Genomic DNA, 23,091 nt, shown 5'->3' with positions numbered 1-23,091 from the left:
TTTTTCATCTCTATGGCCTCATCGCATAATATATTGCGTGATTTATTAATAATATTATTTTTGAAGGGTAAATTAAGCTGTTACTGCTTAGCTGCTGCAAAGGGTGGGATGAAAGGGCCATGCTTAAAGTAATAAAAGTATTTTAAAAAAAAGGGAGGAGGAAAAAAATGAGGGCGGGTTCCATCGTACGTACGTAGATATTATTTTATTTGTAAGTATTGTATGTTAATGTATAGACAGTGTAATGTAATGTGCCTAGCTAGCTAACACTTAGCTCCTAACAGCTCCAGAGCAGACTTCTTCTTTCCCCCCTTTTTTTCTTTTCTTTTCTAGCTGTACGTAGATTGCTAGAAAAGCTGCTAGCTGCTCCTATGGACTGACTCTCGTTTTTCTTCTTTTTTCCTTTTCTTATAACTTTTTACCTTTTTTTTTCTTCAATATATTCAACTATATTTTATAACCCTCGAAACCGGAGGAATTCTTCAATAGGAAAGACATTTTCGATCCGTTTCCCTCTTTCGCTTCGCTCTAGCTCTCTCATTCCACCAGTGATTCAAACTTTTGGGTAAGATCAAGGATTCATTATATTTAATACTAGTGAGAGCATGAAGTTCATTTCCGCCAATAATTTGAATATATATTAATAATGATCGAGGAGGATTGTGGGCGTCTCCGCTTCTAAGAAGGGCTCTCTAACTTTCTAGTGAATAACCGTTTCCATGAGACTGACGTGATCGTCTCCCTGGATCCCATAGCGACACTTTCTTTGGAAGAGCCCGTCTGTCAGTCCCTCTAGAGGACATTGGGAACTTTTTACACATGTGCTTCGTCTATTACTTATTCGCATTACATGGATCAAGTTCTCTTAAGTCGTCTCCATTGTAGGAATTGGGAAGAGAAGGGTTGTAACATGATACGGGCATTGCATATTTACTTCCATTCCAAACTCTCTCCCTCTTCAAAAGACAAAAACACAAAGTATATATTCATGAGTAATCCATAAATTTCCCCCCTAATTTCCTTGACAAGGAAATTAAAGGCTTCATCGACATCAAGTATGTTCCTATTTGTGGATATATATGTACACACAACGCCTACATCTTATATTGTAAAAGGGTTTGATCCTATCATATAAATAAGTAGTGTGTGGGGGCGTTTTTTCTTCTTTTCTTCAGTTTTCAAATCAACTTTTTGCCATTTCAATTTGTATTTGACCAAATTGTCCTTTTTATTAATTCCATTTTACCCCATCTATGATGTCAAATAATTATGCCGTTAAACAAGTCACGCTATATTGTAAATGAAAGTCATAGTTATCAATAGAGATACACCGATTAATCTATTTAATTTAGCTTAATTGTAAATGTACAAATGGTTATGAACAATATTATTGTCAGAATAATATCTAGGGCTTGCGATTTGCTATTATTAAGAACAATTTAAACCATTAGTCTATGAAATCCCACATTTCTACAGTACAATATGGTTGTATATAGATCATGTAAATAATATTTTCGGATCAACTATCATTCATATCCTATAACTATAGGTAAGGCCGCCTGTGCAGTGACATGTATGTATCCCCCTCTTACGACAGATAGAAAGTAACTAAGTGAGATTTTACTATGTCACAGGCATTTACTGGAAAGTTAATAAATAATTGGTCCTTTAACAACTGTTAATTAATCGGTAATCTGCCAAACTGTTTATTGGTGCGTCCCTAGATGATAACTTATTGATAATTTATCATCAAAAAAATATATGAGAATTTTTTGATGGCTCAATGTAGTCGTCCACAGTGTATTAATTATTTTTAATCCCCAAATCTTGATTCATTTCACATATTATTTAAATCATTCACCCCGTATAAACAGCATTGAACAAATATTACTAATTAGGATTTATGGGAATTTGTATTATTCATCCTTCCCATTCTTCGTCATCATCATTTGCACTAATTTATTCGTCGTTTGTGACTATTATGCATTGTGTACATTCTTCTGGAGAAAATGATTATAATATGTGCGATTATGCTTATTTAATATTGACATAATATTTATGTAGGAATACATCTTATAAATATACTCCATGAATTTTAATTGCTCCTTCATTCAAAATACGAAATTTGGTGGGGTTTTTGCTTTTATAAAGTAAGGATGTCAACCTAGTATTACTATGAATGTAAATAAATACGATGTTTGTATATTTTTAAATAACCCTTTAAAGGAAGTAGAGCATAATTGGCCTCTTAAATTCAGGCGAATGTTGTTACATACCAATATATTCATTCCATTTCCGGTACCAAAATTAGTATCGGTATTTTGATACAAATGACGCTAATATAAACCAAAAATGTCGTTCAGATCCACTCACATGCATTTACTAGGGTCCTTAATAATTTTTTCGGTATTAAAGTGGGTTCGCTGATGTGCTTACTTACGCACGGATTCTTATGCAGCAACTTTAAAGTGCAATAATAATAACAAAAGGAGATAAAAATGGGTGCAGAGTGTTTTCATTTATGTCCTAATTGAGGAATACCCCATCTTGGGGACTCAAAGTTAATATTTTTACACCAAAAAGTAAACAAATATCCAATCAATCTTAATTAAATTCCATCAAATGGCATTAATAAATTAAAAAAAAGACTTGATACATGTTTTGAATACTACTTGATGTCGATGATAAACACTGATATTTGAATTTAATCCAAGAAATAAATACTGAAAATCTCTAAAAATGGCTAGATTTGTAGAATTGATCATTTTTTATCGGATATATTCGGGACAAAGCGTAGAATGATGTATTTTCTTTCCATTGTTGTAGTTCACTTATTCTCTGCAATATGGAAATAAGATTGTATAACGATGTAATAACATATTTTTAATACATTTTAGAGCAAGATATATAATAAAACTAGGTAATATAGCGATGAAATTTTCATAGACATAAAGGTTCAAGTCTTTTTATTTGTTGGTCCCATTTTGACATTCAATAGATTATGTTCCTTAATATGGATGCAAAAAGGGTTTTCATTGCTATAAAACTTTGTTGTTTAGGACCCCTAAATGGCCGATATCAACAATACTGACGTTACATGAAAATGCTCCATCAGTATTATCCACATAAAGTATTTATCGGCTCTAATTAATGGGGATTCGTCATCAATAGTTACTCTTAATCAACCCTTCACTCCAGTAACAAAACTTTGATTACAACCACACTACCTACAGGGGCCTCTGAAGGATTTTTGATTCGGTTTATGGGGGGGGATTGTTGGTTAACAGAAAAAATGTCCCAGATTGAAATAGGATAAACTTAATAGAATTTGATCCCTTAATTCCAAATATGGCCTGAGTTTTTCTTAATCAGCCTCTGATTTTTCAGAAAAGTCCATGAAGTTTTTGCTATTTTTAATATTCAAAACTCTTTTAATCCCGTTGTATTCAAGATATAGATCAACAGTATAAATATATTTAAAAACCTAATATTAAAAGATTTCAAACCCATTTTTATAAAGTCTTGTTATCATGTTTAAATATCGAGGTATGGTTATTAAAATCAGAAAGTTGATGTTCATAACTTCAAGAAAGTGTACAAATATCTCATTTGATTGCTGAAAATCTGAATTTATTATTTATTAGCGGTAGTACCCGGATTCATAAGGAGTAGAGACGAACAGTTTAGTATTTGGTACTGTTTTAAATCTGTCGGTCCAATTATAATACCGGTATACCAAACAAAACTATTCTTAATGAAATATGGCATTAATAAAATGAGTGTCCACTAATTTCCATGTCGGATCATATCTGTCCATGCTTCTATATATGTATATTTAGTTAGTTTGAAGGTTGGATTATCTAATAAGAATACGTACAAAATAAATAACATTTTATCTCGTCTCGAGATAAATGTCAATGCACCTCTATTGTATGACTTGTTAGAAGTTAAGTTTCATAATAATATATGTGAGTCTATTTTAAGCTTTAAAATAATAATGGACTAAATATGAAGAAGTCCGTTTTCTGATGATACCATTACTTGTAAATTATAATGTAAATAGTTATACGGGAGAATAGAGAGTTGTGAATTAATTTGATATTTCTCTCTTGACGTCTTCATACGATAGAAAGTGATGTTATTAGCAATTATTATTTTTTTGTGGTTTAATTATATTTTTTAAAGAAAAATATATATGAGACTTGAAAAATAGTCTGTGTGCAAGTTCTTTATTGTTGATGATGATGAAGGGATGATATTGTGCGATTACGTTCTGAAAATATTGCTCTGACTATTATTTGATGAATAATAAACAAGTTTACTTTACTTTAATATAATATATAAACTTGGCGAATGGTATACAAATAAAATAAAAAAGTATTTCAGGTAGGAAAACATTTTTTTCTACCTGAATATATATTGATATTACAAAAAACTAAATAATAAAGAAAGATGGTTTACAAATTATTAAGTGTGTCTTCTTCATGAATGTTATGTTGTGTATGAGAACTAGGTTTCCGTCTTCCTCTTATGTTAAAAGCAAATATATGTACATAACGTGGATGTACGCCATGTTCTTCTTAATTGTAGTACTTCTACCGTGGTTTCTCATATTATTAGTGATGTGAAAAAACATTGGAAGTTGCAACAACTTTCATTTGTGTTCCTGTAACAACTTCCTATTATATATGTATATATCAAGCCTTTTAAAGAGAGATAGAGGTTTTTTTTCCATTAATGTATGTCTTTTGAAAGCCATTTTTTGTATAAACATATATTAGGATAATGTGGAACGAATCTGTAATTTGTTTGGATTACAAAAGAAAACATATGATCAATGGTCAATAAAAGGGGTTTGTTTCAATTTATTTGTTACCATTTCAATTTCGGGAAAAAATAGTTGGGAAAAAAAATATATATATATATATATATTTGCTCTACGTAAACTATTTATAAAGCCAACCTATCACGAGTACTTCTCGTATGTTCATTCACTTGTGTTAAGTTTATTATTCCGTGCGTATTTAAAAGAAAATAATAGAAACTTCTTGGTAGTTGCATTTTGACTTACACATGAGTAGTTTCGAAAATAATTATCATCCTTATAAGTTAAATATATTATACATATAAGAGCCTCTTAATTACATATAATATATATATCTAAGGATCCGATTGAAAATTATAATTAGTGATTCTGTTATATTTGAGTAAAAAGATGGTGAGTTATTATTTTATATGTAGAGTGATTCCGAATTAAGAGTACCATTAAATGACTCAATATTATGAAAAAAGGTATTCATACTATCTATAGGTTATATATTGTTTTACAATTATAATTATTGACCAATATCTCATTCATTCAATGTGATTACCCTTGTTCGAACAACTTTGTGGAGAGGCCTCATCCCTGACTCGCAGCTAGTAGACACTCTTTGGCTGTCATCAAGTTGTCCTTGTTGAGCCTGGACACTCTAGCATTGGCCTCTCTCTTGACCACCTACCCTAAATTGAAAAGTCAAGGGGGTTCAGATCAGATGAAAAAGTGCATATGATAAAAAGCAATTACAATATTTCTTACTAGGATTATAAAATCTCTTAAATACTCTGTAAAACTATCGTTAATGTTAATGACACTCCCATTCTGGACTACTCTGTATATAATATACACTTAATTAATTTGTCACTTAGTTTTGTATAATAGATAATATATTAATTCCTCTATTTGAATCAATTTCAGAGATATACAACTTCATTTTCAACACAACATAGGGGCGTTGCTGATCATAAACAAACAATGGCTGTTAATGTATATGCCACTAATTTAACGACCGACAATTTGTCGAGGCATGACATGCTTGCATGGGTTAATGATTGTCTTCAGTCATATTATGGAAAGATTGAAGAGTTATGCTCAGGATCTGCATACTGTCAGTTCATGGATATGCTTTTTCCTAGTAAGATAATTATTTCCTTATATATATATTACGAATGACATTCGACTTTCCCCCCCTTGTTTTATTAGATTGTATCCAGCTTAAAAAGATTAAATTCAAGACCCAGCTTGAACATGAATATATCCAAAACTTTAAATTACTTCAAGCCGCATTTAAGAAAGTTAATGTTGATAAAGTAAGTATGATTGAGTCTATCTGAAGGGAATATTACGTTAAATGGAGCATGAAACATTTTGTTCATCCTAGTCTAGAGTCAGGGGCGTCCGTAAAGGGAGGGCTGGAGGGGATGTAGCCCTCCAAATTAAGAAATTTTTGATCATTACTAAAAATTTAATTGTCTGTGAATAGCTATGGATTTTTGAAATTTTTCTCCGAAAAATTTAATATTTGAAATTTTTTTCAAAAAAATAAATGAATATAACCCGGTGGACGCCGCCCCTGAGAGTTCTTAACTTTTTTAATTTATTAAACCTTTCACAATTTCACAATAATATTTGTAATGTTATCGGCGTTTTGTGTCTTGAAGGTCACTCCACCACGTAATTTTGATTTAATTGGAAGATCACACTATTTTATATATTTACTTTTATCCTTTCAAATGTTTCATGACTTGTAAAAAAAGAAGAAAAAAAAATCCTTGTTGAATGATGCATGATGTAATTCATGATATTTGAACATTATAGTTCCCTTGAATTAATTTTTAAATATTATATACTTATTATAGTACATAGCCTTCATAAATGTTAATTTTGACAATTGATTACGTTACATAAATAATTATTATTTGTTATCCTAATTGATTGACAAGGAATAATAATTATTGATTCTTAAGAGCAACAAATAAGCATTCGTCGTTTTTGCATCGTTTGCATGAACGTATATCAAATTGCTCTCAATACTCCTGACATTGAAATATGTGTGCTAATGTATTCAATTTCAATGAAAATTGTAGCCCGTCAACAGAAAAGTAAGATAGAAGGATTTTCCTCAAAATTGAGCCTGGATTGCGTTTGCATTCTTCGACGAATTATGGTCTATTTCTATCACAAAGGATACTATTAGCCTTTTGAAAGTACAGCAAATTGCACTTAAATTACTCAAAATTGATCGGTATAATAAAATAATGAGAAATTGTGAGATTTTATGCTTGAAAGGAGCCATTTCGGGGCCAAATTAAGTATCATAAATGAAATGAAGGCTCAAAACTAAATCTAAAATGCTTGGGTATCGTAACTCATCCCATAAATTTGAATAAAAAGGCTATAACTGACTCAAATATGTCTATGAAATATTGAGCTGTATGTGCATATCAATTGGGATTTTTTCCTTTTCGTGATTTTGTTAACACACCACATATAGCAGATATCTTTGTTGCATATAATCTCTTTTTTAACCTACTGAAAGCTGCTCTAATTAAGCTAAATAAAACGGCTTATTTGAAATAATTATATGCATCCAAGTTAAAACAATAGTAAAAAAAGAAGCAAGAAGTAATTTAGTATATCTTGCACAACGAATTTTTTTAGATAATTCCTGTTGATAAATTAGTGAAAGGACGATTTCAAGACAATTTTGAATTTGTTCAGTGGTTTAAAAAGTTTTTTGATGCAAATTATGACGGAACACCCTACGATGCATTGGCTATTCGTAACTTTGAAGAGTTGGGAGTTAATGCTCACAGTGGTGGTTGTGGTACAGCAGTAAATCCTTCCAGAGTCAGCGGTGGCGGGACTGTATCATCATCGTCTTCGTCGCCAGGCTATTCTAAGCCAAGATGTGGAATGCCTCGCTTATCAAATACTCGAGCACGTAATAATAACGGTAAAAAAATATAGAGGATAATAGCTGGATGATGTTGTGATATGACGGCATAAAATAAGTCTGAATTAATCATGGATGATAATTATATTATAAGCCCGAATAAGTGGAAAGTGATATATTTGTACTAAAAGTACTACTAAATATCTTAATCTTGCTCGGAAGGAGTAAGAAGATGGAAGGGTTGGTTCACTAGTTGAGGCCCAATGTATATTTTTTTTATTTTTAGTTTCTACTCTATAGATTTTTTTATTTTCATATTGCACTTAGTTTGTGATTATTTTCATTTTATTTTCCTTGTGTATATATATATACATATTAGTAGTTTCAGCTGGAAAATTCTCGACCGGACCGAGACCGTTATAATTTTCTTTAGACGGGTCTTGATCGTTGCGCTGATGAATTTGGTCTTTGGTCTGGACCGAGTAAATTTCGGCCAATCCTAAGAGACCGATTTGAATTTGGTCGACGGTTTGAGAAATGTCACGGCGTTACCTCCCTAACACATAAATATACAATGTATCTGTTGTCAGCTATTGATGATTCAGCTTCTTTTCTCCTAATCAGTGATCTGATAGTTGCATAGTTTGGAAGAATTTGCGCAGAATTGTAGAACTACCAACTGATTTTGTACCTTTTCTTTTCGTATGAAAGGTTGCGGGATACAATAAGAGCAATGATGTGATATATATCCGTCTAGAAAAAGTTGTCACTTAAAGTCTTGTACCGAATTTCACCGCTAATATATATATATATATATACACAATTCTTTCTATAGGATTCGTTTCGTATTCCTAAGTAAACGTAATTACCATAATCTTTTTTTTAATTTATTTTCCTTTTTGCATGGTTATTTTCATTTTTTCTTTTGTTTGTTTTTTAACTTATACACTTATTAGATTGTACCTGTGGACAAATTGGTGAAAGGGCGCTTTCAAGATAATTTTGAATTTGTACAATGGTTTAAAAAGTTCTTTGATGCTAATTATGGTGGTCAAGAATACGATGCTCTTGCAATGAGAGGTGGAGCTGAAATGGGTGGTGTATCCGGTGGAAGTATGGGAAGTCGAATTGCTAAAGCACCGCCGTCCAATGGATCCGTCAACAGAACTTCCCGACCTTCAGTTACCAGCCGAATTACCAAAACTTCACCCGGTAAAAATTATGTTTGACTACTGATTATTACTATTTTTTTCTGGATTTTTTCTCATTTGCTGCACACACCTATTTCATAGTTTTTTTTCCGTTGGTATTCTTATTATTTGTAAATGGAGCTTTAAGTGGACTAACTCACTCTCATTTTTCAATACCCATCTCTTTTTAATGTCAAGTTTATTTTGTGCCGTTTTAAATGTTTTAAGAGTTGCATTTTCAAGTGTGGAAGTGTATTTGGCTCAAGTTTTTGCTAGCTTATTAAATCTATTGCTAATTCATCTCAAGTGTTCCGATTTTGACATATATTTTGAATGTGCTATTCCTTCGTTGCACTTGTGATTTTGATGGTATTTAATGTATGGATGTACTTATTATAATTTATTGTTTGTTTTAGTATCTCGTAGCAGTGTTCCAAGCCGGGCAGCTCCATCCCGGGGAATAAGCAGTGCTAACAATTCAGCAGCAGTATCAGCAAATACTCAAGCGCAGATTGAAGAACTAACAGCCCAATTGATGGAAAGTAAGCTTACTATTGAAGGCTTGGAGAAAGAAAGGGATTTTTATTTCGGTAAGCTCAGAGATATCGAAGTATTGGCGCAAGAACACGAGGAAGATGGTGGCGAATTCTCTCAAAAAGCTCTGTCCGTTCTGTACGCAACAGAAGTAAGTTAAATATATTGATTTGTCATATTTTTTACCTCAAAAATGTATTTAGTTGATCCTGACCTTTTTTTTTACTCCTAAATACATAGTAAAAAAATCACAACAGTTACTCATTCTAACAACCACCTAACTTGAATTTCTACCTCTTCTTCCAGGATGGATTTGCTGTACCGGACGATGAAGAGATTCCTCCACCTCCCGCGGAAGAGTTTTAGAAAAACAAATTTTTAATTACTACCACCAACCACTCTTACTTTATCGGTTATCTTATCATAGCTATTGTTTTTTGAAAACATATTTTGAAATATTAAAAATATATTTTTATTTTTTAATACGGTTAATTAAAACTAAGAAGTTAAAAAAAAAAAAAAAATGGAGCTCAAAAACTGAAGTGGCTCTAAAAATTATTATTATTAAATATTCTTTTTTTTTTTCGCTTTCGAAATAAATGATAACAAAAAGTTGTAACATCATTTTGATAGAATAATTAATTAATTAATTATCAAAAATTAAAGCTTCTCACCATTATTATTACTACTATTATAATTATTATTATTATTGAATAACGCTGCACTTAGGACACCAAGGTAATAAAAATATATTGAATTAAGATATAATTCAATCCTTTACCCCTAGTTCGTTGTATTATTAATATTATTTTTCTTCAAAAAAAAAAACACCACTAATGTTGTTCCAGTCATACTCATTACCTAATAATGGTCTTGTAATTAATCAATCACCCCGTCTCCATATTAATTGAGTGAGTAAATAAATTTACTATCCCCACCCCCCTCTCTCTCTCTATCTATCTTTTTTTAAGATTTGATTCTAGCTTTTATAGTTAATATAATCAATAAAGTTAATTATATCCGTCCAGTAGTAAAGTCTTCTTCATTTATTTACTAATTATAATGATTATTATTTGATAAATAAATTACATTTGTGTGGAAGCTTTGAGGTTGCTTTGGATAATATTTTCCAGATTTTTAACTCTAGTATATTATATCATATAATTAAATAGTACAAGGACGGTTTAAGCCAGTAGTTCTTAACCTGGATTTGATCGAACACCAGGGGTTCAATGAGCCAGTCTCAGAGGTGGTCAAAATACACATGAAAATTATATAATTTATTATCACACGCTCCGTTAGACAAATTAAGAAGGATTCAATGAACATACATATGAAATTGGTGGAGTCCAGTTACTCCGACAAGTTTAAGAACCACTTCCTATCTATAATATATCACGAGTAATCCGTCCCTTATGCGAACCGTTGTCCACCTAATTGTGATGGATCCAAGGGAATATTGTTGTGGTCTTCCTAATTTATTCAGTCTAGTCTTAGATCCGGGTCCGGTCCTTCTGACCGTCTACTTGAACAATTAAAAGAAGAAGAAATCTATTGAGGACCTAACTTTATATGTGTTAGGACTAAACTAAAGCTGTCTTCAGTAGGACTGACACAACACTACTTACAGCAAGCATTGTCTGGCCGTATAGTCAGTTCGCCTTATTTATATAAAATGCTACTGACTAGTTATGATATCTTTCTAACTCAGATACTTTTTCATCCATAAAATAAAATGATTTTCCATCCGTTACATCTATTTGAATCATCTTATTCCTTTCTTATCAAAAGCTGAGAATTCAACGAAAATCATTTTGGGCAATTTAAATAGTATTGAAATTATGGGTCAAAATCCCATAAGAAAAACAGGAATTTGATCCAATTGATAAAAAAATCAACTATAAATACTGAATCACAAAGTATGGGTCCTATATATAAATAAAATGCGGGAAAATAATCTATACGGTATGATTTTCGGCATTAAAGCTTGCGATGAGATTACGAGACACGCTATATCAAAGTGTCTTTAAGATCGTCTTTTATTTCATAAAGTTCAAGATCATCATCTAAAAGTCTATGAGAGGGGTAATAAATATATATTTTACAAATAAACTACAAGATTAGATGAGATTTTCTATAAAGAATTTAGAGTTTCTCTTTTCTTTATTTCTATTGGAACTTATTCACTGCTTCATTCATCGATTCTGCAACGTAGTCAATATTAGACGGATTTAGACCAGCAACGCTAATTCTTCCGTTGCTCAAAAGGTAAATGTGTTTTTCCTTGACAAGATAAGAAACCATATCGGGATTCATGCCCGTGAAGGAAAACATTCCAATTTGATCTGTAATGTGGTTCCATTTTCCTGGAGTATTCAATTTTTCAAGACGTTCTCTTAGTCCCTGTCTCATGCTCATAATACGTCCACTCATTATTTTAATGGATTCTTTCCACTCATTGTAGAGATTACTATCATTCAAGACACCTTCCACAATTCGACAACCTAAAAAACATTGTAATTAGTACCTACATTAAATAACATAATATCTATAAACAAACCATGAGCAGGAGGATTTGAGTATGCTCCTCTGATAATTACAGTTAATTGAGAGTTAATGTTAACAATGTTATCTGAAGACTTGAGAACAAAAGATAAATTTCCACATCTTTCATTGTATAATCCAAAGTTTTTACTAAATGATTGAGCACAGAAGAGTTCGAATCCACGATCATCTGCAAAGTACCTCACTGCCCAAGCATCTTTGTCAAGATCTCCTGATGCAAATCCTTGATATGCACAATCAAAGAAAGGGAAGAGTTTCCTTTCTTGCATAATGTCAGCTATGGCTTTCCACTGTTCTTGTGTAGGATCGATCCCTATTCATAATATATGCAAATCGTGATATTAGTCACATCTTATCAGTTCATTTGAATGACACGTACCTGTTGGATTATGAGCAACAGCATGGAGTATAATAACAGCATTCTCCGGAGCGTTTTTTAAATCTTCCATCATTCCTTCAAAGTCAAATCCCTTGGACTCATTATTCCAATAACGATATTTTCTAGCCTCAAGAAATCCGGATTTAAGGAAAATTGAGTTATGGTTGCCCCATGTTGGAGTTGAAACATAGAAAACAGTTTGTTTGAGCATTTTATTACAGAACTCTGCACCATTACGTAGGGCTCCAGTGCCACTGAGAGATTGAACTCCAAATGCACGCCCCTCCTGTATAGCCTTAGAATTGGTTCCTAAAAGCATTTTGGTTGCAGCAGTTGAAAAGGGCTCAAGTCCCAATATGGGCAAATATTCATGATTAATCGAATTTTTGTCTATGTCCTCATGTAACTTTTTCTCCATTTTTTTGACGACAGGAAGAACCCAAGGCTTTCCTTCATCATCTCGATAGGCACCAACACCCAGGCTTACTTTTTTTGTCGCATGGATCCTCACGAAAATCCCTAGATAGCTTAAATACCTCAATTGGAGGAGCGGCTGGGACTTCAGAGAAAAGAGACATGATGATTTGAGATTATAATATATATTCTAAAAAGAAAAGAAATAAAATTATTGAGTTGATTTTTTTTTACAGATTCTATCATAAGATAATATTTGAATTTGATTAATCAATTATTAATCAAGAAAATTAAATAAATTATCTTTATCACGGAAAACTAATGTGTAGGACTTCAAAACAAATTAGTTTTAGATGACATATCACGATTTTAAGAAAATTTTGAACAAATTGCAACTTGTACACAAGCATCTTGTACAAATTGTTGCCAAAAAAAATGAGATGAAGCATTTTAAATACTCTCATTTAAGGTAGGACTTGTAATGAGATGATAATACAAATATGGGATATTCCTTGGATGGTAGATATATTAATGATGTAATTTTTGACTATTTTGATGTCGATTACTAATTGATAAGACGTACTCTGTGACACATTATAAACTACAAATCTCACCAGTAATTATATTACTTTTAAATACATCATAAATACGTGATTTTAATAGATTAGCATGTATAATAGTTGTTAATTAAAATAACTAGTGTTACAATACTTGAATCAAACGTAATGAGGCGTACAAATTATAAATTGCGCAATCTGCTAAGGCTCAAATTTTTAATCACTCGCACACAACCTATAAAACATTTTGAACTACGAATCAAATTTCTAAAGACAATACCTTAACAACAGTAGTAATTGTACGGAGTAATTAATTATAGATGCGCACCTTAAAGGGATTTGATGGGATGTTATACGTTAATTTTCTTCAAATGATCAGCTGATCCTTTAACTAATAAGTGCAAAAAAAGAAAGCCTTCGCAAGCTTTTTAAGAGAAATGAAGTTCTATAAAGGTTCATTCAATCACTATTTTTATAATGATAACGTATATTATAAATATTTCTAAGAGTATCTTAGAAGCACGGCTTAAGTATTAGAAGTGATAATTTCTTCCTGTAGAAAACTATAATCATGATCGGCTATTAAAGAGCGTTACAGGCACTTTACGCGTTACTTATATTATATTAATCATACAAGGTCTTTGTACGGTATGAGGAAACACACTTACAAACATACGATTTACATATAAGCTAACCTACTATAGACAGAACGTACACGTTCCATTCAAAACTAACTTGAGAGAGAACGTTGCTACATTCATAAAGTTATGATTTTAAGAAGTGTTACATAAATACATTGAGTTACTATGTAGATTATCGCACACAATTGATACAATGATTTATGTAATATCGTATTCTCAAGAAGGATGAATAATATAATTTTTTTAAAACTAAATATGATACAGTTCAATATTACTTAAACATTTTGCATATTGCGAGTAAGAAGCAGCTTGGAACTCTTTAGAGAAAGTTTATAATAACCATTCATTGAATGCAAAGAGAAATAAATAAATTGTAATCGTTCGTGAGGAAGAGGAAGCTCTTCCAAGAATCAAAAGTTTTCAAATGGATATTATATTCTTTACAGAGATTTCTCTTTAGATATTATACATATTATATTTGCCAAATAGTAGATTACATCATCCTCTAGAAATACACTAATACAAGGCCCACATAGGATGCTCACTTCTTTATTCATACAGAAAAGGACGGTTATAGATTCTAGGCTGTAGACGAATTCCTTGATAAATATATGAGATACATTATATCAAAATATTATCGGGAATAGGTTGAATCCAGATAACACAAATGAAGTTTTAAAATAATGATTTGACACATTAATATAATGACGGGACAAACGGAAAATATTTTAGAGATAAGAGATATATTATTATATGTAAATATTAGGTATTGAATTGTTTCTTTAATCAAAGCATTTGAACTTACCAAGGGATCAATAAAAATTACTTCTTCTTAGATTTCCGAGAAGGAAATGATGCAATTCGAGTAAATGAGTTCTCACAGATTGAGTGCTTCTAACTTTCTTTTCTTGGGCAAAACATCAAAAACACACAGTCAGTCACTAAATGATATATGTAAGTAAAATAATTAACTAAGAATACAAGATGCTAAAAGTGCCCAAATGTTTTTCCAAGATGCCCTTTATCAAAGTCGTTCATTCAATTATTTTCAGCAAGAGGTTTGTAGATGTATGTGACACCATGGATCACCGAATGGAATATTTTGTAAACAACAGGGAGATTGTTGATATTGATATGATATTTTGGATAGATTTTCCAGTTATTGAATGAACGATATTGATTCTAGGACGTAGCAGAGAAATGAAGTACTCCTTACTTGAAGAATTAATGGAGATAAACGCTGTTAATTAATGGCATAGGCAACATATAGGACGACACAACTCCTCCAAGGAAATGAAAATACTAGACTAATCCCTTATGAAATATTATCAACTTATTGCCACATCTAGACGCTTAGCTTGCATACGATAACACGATATTCCATACTACATTGCTACATGCTAGTGAATATATGGGTACTGTAGTATATTTATTGTTAGGAAGAGCGATCCCTAGAAAATATATACTCCTTACTAGCCAGTATATGGGTATTATACATACTCTTTGAAAGAACTGCGACCTGCTATTCATTTTTCTATAAATAAAAATATTGTCCGGTGATGGATACAGTGGCAAATATGTGGTGTCAACATAAAATCAAGAAAATGATAAAAGTTCAATATATATTTTTTTAACTTTATACAACTAGATATTCCATAGACATATTTGAGTAAATTATAGGATTATTATTCGAATTTGTGGGATGAGGGAAGATAGACCAGAGTTTTAAGTTTAGATTAAAATTTTATTCGATTTTAAATACTCCCATTGGGCCGGATAAGTCAACTTTCAAATAAAATCTGTCAATTTCTATTTAATTATTGTGAAAATGAATTTTGCTACTTTAGGTGGGATTTGCGGAACACCCAATGGGCTTATAAGAATAATTTGCTAATAGCTCTTGAAATTAATTTGTGGAAGAATACAAATGTAATCAGCTATTATTGCGACAAAAATCATCTTTTCTCTTGCCACGTATGCGATTCAAGATGTAAATGAACCTTATCTATTTATTGTTCATTTACTTATATGCTGTTACTACATATTATTGTTATGAATATGATGCATTCATCAACATGAGCTCTGCACTTGTTGCTAACTCGATGAGTAATTTATTATCGTATTATTTACTCCTAATGAAGTTCCCTGAGTCAATTTTTCTACAGTCATATTATATAGTGAGTAAGCAATAGCTGTTCACACCAGTCTTTGTAAGGAGTGAGACATTCGTTACATCGTTATCTTAATAATATTAAACAACCTTTCATCAAAAAAGAAAAAGGCATAAAATCAGTTAGTACGTACATATATTTAGTCCATTTTTAGCCAATATAATGACTAGCTTTTTATTTTTCTGTATTTTCTTGTTGCCAACTATTAATTATTATTTAGAGAATAGTTATTAATAGACTGAGGATTTGTGAGCGATCTCCCAATAGCTCAAAAAAACGTTATTTTTGACCTTTTTGGGAAAAACTACTCATTTTGACATTTTTTTCGTGAAAATGGCTCATTTTTCTTAACTGATATGAAATAAAAACAGAAAAATTGGGTTCTAGTTAGATTGCACAACAGTTTTTGATGATTCGTTGATGTTATTATTCAAGGAAAAATCCACCTAGAAAAACCTTCCTTCATTAGGCTCACATTTTAGAGGTAAAATTATATATATGATACTATTAGGGTTATGATTACATGATTACAAATTTTAAAAATCTATAATCTTGTTAGAAAGGATAATATTTACAATAAATTGCCTCCTCCTGTTAAATTTGTCTCTGAGAAAAGGTATAAAGGACTTTAAGCTTATTCTCAATTTTAATCAGAATGTTCTAAATGTAGGGATATTAGAATAGAGAAAGTGTGTGTCTTCAAAGGGGGATTTCTACCGCAAGTATTCCCATAATACCCTTTTTACAAGTCAAAAGTTTAATTTTTAAATATTTAATATGTACAAATATTGTCAACGTGTCAAACTTTTTTTTATATTAAATAGGGTGATTTTACACTAAGATTAGTACGTCGACACGGAGTGTAAATCAATTATTACTAATTTAAAAGCTACTTCCGATAGAGAAATAAATATATTTATTTTTTCTATGGAGCTTCCTTTCAATTGAATTTGAAAACAGAGTCATGCAATTTATACGAATAATAGTTAAATATTTCTATATTATGTGTCTAGAATTCCACGGTTATATCTATGGTCCTTGTTAGATTCGGAGAGAATTGAGGGTCAACATCCTACACGTCGTTTTTGTTTTCTCTTTTTATCATACCAACAGGGTACTAGAGGTGAAGAAAATAGGTCCTAGAAAGCTGCAACGGCTTTTTCTTGTCGGCAAACTGAACATACTTTTTTATTATTTTCCAAAGCTATTTGGGTAGGGTGGGATCTAATGGCTGTATTATTGCGTTTGGAGACTTGTCCCAAGAAATTGTCTTAAATTTCTAAAAGTTAGCATTACATCCCTTAGCTATTAATTTCATCTAGAAAGTATGAATATATAATTAAAAAATGATCTAGAAAATTAAAAAATAAATTGAAGTTACAAACTTCATCTAAGGCTGAATTGGTATGTTGAGGCATGCTCTCTTATATTATACAGCTGATATTAAATTTTTATTTTAGGAACTGTCATGGTTTGAAAGGTCATGGCCATAGTTGAGAATAATATGATTCTACTCCGAATCGGAGAAGGACTACATAACAAATCCTCAGGATTAATTTTTGTCTTTCACGCACTAGTGATAGCTTAATATTGATCTCTGTTCGAGCATAATAGAATAATGATAACAGCTTTGGAAAATAAAATAAAAATACTAATTGAGTTAGAAGCTACAAAAAATTGCTTCCTTTCCAATATCATATCATTTTAATTAATAGACTGACAGCTAATCTCCTTTCTTCCAAAACATTTATCTAATTATTAGGAGACCTAAAGGACCCAAGGGAAAGAGTGGACACCAAATAGAATAAGAAATTATTTTTCCTTCTCTTTGCTGATTGGCTTAAAATCGTCAGCTGCCATAAGGTCTATTGTAAAGGTCTTGAAGGCAATTTATGTGCTAAATTATGGCCTTAATTTAATTATTGATCATATTTAGCCAATACTTATTAATTGCAGTATATTTTTCATATTGGTAACAAGTAATTTTTAAGACCACTATTAGAATATCCATTATTGAGAGATAAGCTCTAGACAAGTCTCAAAAGTAAAGTCCAATATCTCCAAATACGCTAAGTCGAGAGTTTTTGGGTACATAAGTTGGTGAGTGTTGAGCCTGGAGTCTTATTAAAATAGGAACCTTATCAATCCGACGATGAATTCTAGTTGAGTTACGAGTTTTTCACATTGAGATCTCGTCAAATCTGAAATTTCTATTTTCTAGTCCAAATCGAGTACTCTTGGAGTTTGAAGTCCCAATTCAATAAGAATTTTAATTCTAATTAAAAACTACAATTCACCCTCGTGCCTCAATTTAGCACTCTTCTTAGACTCCCTCATTTATTCACCATTAGAATTATTCTTGAGCCAAGACACCTGAATAATATAAAACTTAAACTGAAGACTATTCTATTCAACTGCAAACAATTCTTCATGGAAAGGTCTTTCTAAAAAATCTAATTAAATAAAATAAACATATAAACATCAAAGACTTATTATCGCCCCTCCCCCCTTACTATTATAACTAAACACCGTGTCCGAGTCTCTTAATTCTGATTAGTCAGTTATAATTATAATTCATTAATTGATGACCGAATAAACTGATTAATATTTTCTTCACTTCACATCTATGCATGAAATGTATTATGTAACTAAAAAAACAGCACGCACTTTCAAGAGGTTGTGTGAGTCATTCACGGCCTAGAGTAGAAGATGTCTTTGTATTGCTAATGATGAAAATCTAGTGTAGAATGGGCATGTTAAAAAATAAACCGAAAATCAATATGGTAACTCTGACAATATCAAGAAATTTTTGGAGGAGGGAAAGAATAATGCTCATGACGTTTCATTGATCAGCTACGATCAGCTGTGACAAGGGAGGAAGGAGAAAAGGATATTTGTAGGAATTACTCCAATGTCGATCCTCAATTCTACTCTGAGTCCAAAAAGGAAAAATCTTTGCATAAAATCCTCAGGGTTATGATCCGTCTTAATTGGGCACACACGAACGTCCAATCAGGTTGTTTCCAATATAATTGAATATATTCAGAAAAGGATGTTCACTACTCGTACTCAGCAATTAAATAATAATGACAACTGCTAAGGAAAATAAAATTCTTTCTTCAGACCATCAATTCCAAAAAAACGGGCCAGCTAAAAAAAATACACCGGATTTTCATCACTGCTTCTTGCCTATCTTTGTTGAAAATTGTTTAATAAAGTCATATTAAAATAAATATTTATGAATTTAATTATAATTACAATATTTTCTTTGCACTAATGCAATTTTAAATGTAGAAACACCTCTTTATAATTCATTTTCTCTTTCCAAAATCATATAACAGGCTGCTAATATTAAGAAGGGTTTTAGTTCAAGTGAACCATATGTCTCGCTCAGGCTTTCTCCTCGCGCTCTTTGTTTCATTACAAACTACTCAACCCTAATAATTATTAGAGAGTCCTCGTCGATATTTGTGATACTGTAATTTACATTTCTCACTGTTGAAACTAAAGAGATGCAACGTGTCTTGTTAATTTTCATCAACTTAAAGCAATGTGAGTTCGACAGAAAGACGAAAAATGCGAAGATTTAATTTAAAATCCCAGAAAAACTACAATCTATCATCTGTATTTATTTTAAGATAAGTGATATATAGCTTTCAAATAAACGTACCCCTAAATCTACATAAAAAGCTTTGAACAATTATTGAATTGTAATTTCAAAGTTGGGAAGAGCTTAACAACTACCAAGGGATTTTGGGACTCTTTTTCGGTTTCTTTTTGGAGAAAAGGTTGTCAGATACAATAAAGGTAACAAAGTGCACTCTCCCCAGATTTATCTATTGTTAGGATTTTCACAGCTTAAGAAGAAATGATTTGAGTACTACAAATCAACGCTCAGAACTCTTATAAGTATGTTAAATAATTAATTAATCAATCGGCCATGTTGTCGTCTAGCCTCAGTTGTAAAAATCTGACAATTTTGTACTTGGCACCATTCGAAAGGCTGACAAAAAGCTACAATTTGATGTTGGCTTTGTTTTTGTGCAATAAAAAATGTCCGAGCAACAAACAAAACGGCAGAGAGTGTGCGATCTCCTCCACACAATAGTCGATAAGTTAATGCTGTTCTGAACAGGAAAAATGCTCGCTTCGTGGCTGAATCAAGAGCTCAGGGCGAGGGAACTTTCAGGAACAAACATCATGCTCAGGGCATGGTCCACGGCGTCCGACAGGAGTAAGATACCTCCCTGCTTCTTCTTCTGTGCCAACGAAAAAGTTAAGATGGACTTCTACTACAAGGTCCTCAGGTACAATGTCCTGCCATGGTTGAAGAGTACGTTCTCCAAGGACAACTATGTGTTTACCCAAGACGGTGCACCGGCACAAACGTCCAAGAACTTGCAGTATTTCTGCGGGAAAATGCATTCTGTCCGACAGATTCTGGCGTTCGTCCTTAACCGATGTTTAACCCCTGTAATTCGCTGTTTGTTTTGTCTTGGAGAGCAAGCCAAACAAAACTTCTCATCCGAATGTCGATGCCCTGAAGGGCGTGTGATCACGGAGGAGTGGAACAACTTGTCCTCGGACTTTATCAAGACCAGCTGTGCTTCTATTCATCCCCGTATTGAAGCCATCGCTCAGAATGGAGGGATATATAGAATAAAAAGTGTAGAAAATTGTTGAATTACCAACTTTTGATTCAAAAGTTTGCCATAAAAATATGGAGAAGTGAAAACGGCTTTCAAAATTTTCTAATTTTTGAGTTATATCGTAACCTTTCCCCCAAAAAGAAACAATAAAAGTGCCCAAAGTCAGTTGTTAGTTTTCCAATTCCTCTTTCAAACTATGGAATCATAATTCAATACTAGTTAGGGATGGCTCACAGCTTAACAATCTGATCTAAGTCATTCAAATCCAACCAATCACCATTCACAACACTGATAAGTGCTAAAGAAGCGGAAGAATTGACAGCTAATAACCAAATACAGAGTACTCGTGTTGTCCTGATTTATTCAGTCCAGTCCATAGGTGGGTTTGGTCTAGGCCAGAGCCAGACAAGATGAGACCCAAACCTTCCATCCAGAGTAATTCCTTTACAACTAATCGATGACACCCTATGAAAAAATAAGCTGAATTGATGTTATTGAAGATTTATAAGTGTCACACTTACAAATATCTTTTTTAGATCCTATTTTTATGATTGATTTCATACCAACATACGTTAAACACATAAATTGTCAACCAATCAACCAAACTTCAATATTAGAAATGGAAAAAATAGGCATAAAAATCCTAAACACATGGAAATAAGTTTATAAATATATACATAATGCTTCAAAATTAATCCGTTTTATGAAATTGATAGGGATTTGACTGTGCAGGGGTGTCTGCAAAGGGGGGTGGATGGCTAAAAGGCATGTAGTCCCCCCTCTGAATTGAATAGTTTGTTTTTTTGCTACAATATTATTTCATTCGGAAGAAAACATTTAATCATAGATTTTTATTTTAAGGATCAATTATGCAGCAGAGCAAAAAAAAATCATTTTTAAATTTTTTCAAAATAATAACCCAGATATAAAAAATATTGAGTTTGAAGAGAAACAACAGCGTTGCACTGCGACGATGATTTTTATCCACAACAACATGGAGATTTCAAATCAGGAGATATCAAATGTGACTGACGTGCTAATCCGGACCGTGCAATAGATTCGTACAAGATTCAGCACATTGTCATGTCTCAGACAGGACGCTGAAGTGGCTGAGTGAGCACTGCTCTGACTTCATTGGGAAGGAAATATGGCCGCCCAGCAGTCCGTATCTTAATCTGACAGGTTACTTTGCTTGTTTGGGGCTACGTTGAATCGAAAACAAATCGAACATATAATGCCATCAAGGACTCTCTAATTTATTTCGTCAAGGAGATAAGACAACAAGCCGAGGAACTACTTCGTTAACGCCTGCTAGTCCTATCGCATCCGGATCCAGTGTGTGACTGATACTGGAGGCGGATATATCAAATGAGCTCTATTTCAATATTCGTGTGTATAATTCCAGCCAACTTTATAATAAATCCGCAGAAAAATGTGGTCTCAGTGGCAATTTAAAGATTTGACCTTAACCTCCTGTATAGAAACATCCATGACCCCCCCCCATATATTAGAACTACATCTTAATATTTTTCACCAACCCAAAATATTTTTCATTTCCCTTTATGAAAATATAGGTGGAGTATTTTAACATCCCCCATAACTTCTCAGGCAAATAAATTCATAAGGCATGGCCATTCACGAATTTGAACCTTACTTCCTCAAAAGATTCTACAAAAAATGATTAACAAAAACTTTAAATATTTTGAGTAACTATTTATATTTTTTTTAAATTTTTCAATAACCACTGTCACTAAATAATAAAAATTGAAAACAAGATTTATATTACGTGAAGGTACATTTATAGGTTAAAAATATGACAATGGAAGATGCTCTTTTTTATTTTCCAATCATTGTTCTTTAATAAAGAACATTTAAATATAAAGTAATCACTTATCACTAGTGCGTGAATACGAAATCTGAGGCTGAAGATTCGTTGCAGAGTTATAAGTTTAAAGGCAAGTTAACATATTTATCGATATTTTGTAAATATACGTTTATAAGTTTGGAACGGACCAATAGACTATATATTCTTAAGGACTTTTCATATTATAATCTTCAAACCTCAACAATTCTTCATTTCCAAATCAAGAGGTTTTGTGATTTAAAATGAACTTTGATTGGAGTACAGAAAATACAACAAAAAATAAATTTTGGAAGCTAACTAAAGTGCTTCCAAAAAAAAATTTTGTGACATTTTCTCTCCTCGGAACAAGGTTCATTTTAAATCACAGAACCTCTTGATTTTGACATGAGAGAACAAATTTATTTTCTTCTTT

At 32.0% G+C, this 23,091-nt stretch overlaps 2 protein-coding genes across 5 annotated transcripts; one reads left to right on the top strand and one right to left on the bottom strand.

Moving 5' to 3' along the window:
* The first annotated feature begins 211 nt into the window (after positions 1-211).
* Eb1 (microtubule-associated protein RP/EB family member 1) lies at positions 212-10,466 on the top strand. 4 transcript variants are annotated; one of them, XM_040709540.2, is made up of 6 exons: positions 212-565; positions 5,738-5,954; positions 6,023-6,129; positions 8,672-8,927; positions 9,322-9,590; positions 9,746-10,466. In XM_040709540.2, the coding sequence occupies exons 2-6, from the start codon at positions 5,795-5,797 to the stop codon at positions 9,803-9,805; spliced, it is 852 nt and encodes a 283-aa protein (XP_040565474.1). In that variant the 5' UTR covers positions 212-565; positions 5,738-5,794; the 3' UTR covers positions 9,806-10,466. The 4 variants fall into 4 exon arrangements, with proteins under 4 accessions (XP_040565474.1, XP_071743569.1, XP_040565472.1 ...); XM_071887468.1 differs by having other exon boundaries at positions 362-565; positions 9,680-10,225; XM_040709538.2 differs by lacking the exon at positions 212-565 and adding an exon at positions 4,994-5,218.
* Positions 10,467-11,407: 941 nt separating this feature from the next.
* Positions 11,408-12,987, bottom strand: LOC121115312 (Glutamate oxaloacetate transaminase 1). Its single transcript, XM_040709537.2, is given in 4 exon segments — positions 11,408-11,943; positions 12,000-12,317; positions 12,384-12,876; positions 12,878-12,987. Coding segments are annotated over 4 exon segments (1,230 nt in total). The 5' UTR covers positions 12,962-12,987; the 3' UTR covers positions 11,408-11,608.
* Between the last annotated feature and the right edge of the window lie 10,104 nt (positions 12,988-23,091).

Source organism: Lepeophtheirus salmonis, chromosome 3 (genome assembly GCF_016086655.4).
Source record: "Lepeophtheirus salmonis chromosome 3, UVic_Lsal_1.4, whole genome shotgun sequence".
Classification (NCBI taxonomy): Eukaryota; Metazoa; Arthropoda; class Copepoda; order Siphonostomatoida; family Caligidae; genus Lepeophtheirus; species Lepeophtheirus salmonis.
This window is presented reverse-complemented; position numbering and strand designations above follow the sequence as displayed.

Bases quoted from the DNA above. Each gene is read 5' to 3' on its own strand.
- Eb1 (XM_040709538.2), top strand. The intron at 6,130-8,671 runs GTAAGTATGATT...TACACTTATTAG, and splicing joins AGAAAGTTAATGTTGATAAA to ATTGTACCTGTGGACAAATT. The intron at 8,928-9,321 runs GTAAAAATTATG...TGTTTGTTTTAG, and splicing joins AATTACCAAAACTTCACCCG to TATCTCGTAGCAGTGTTCCA.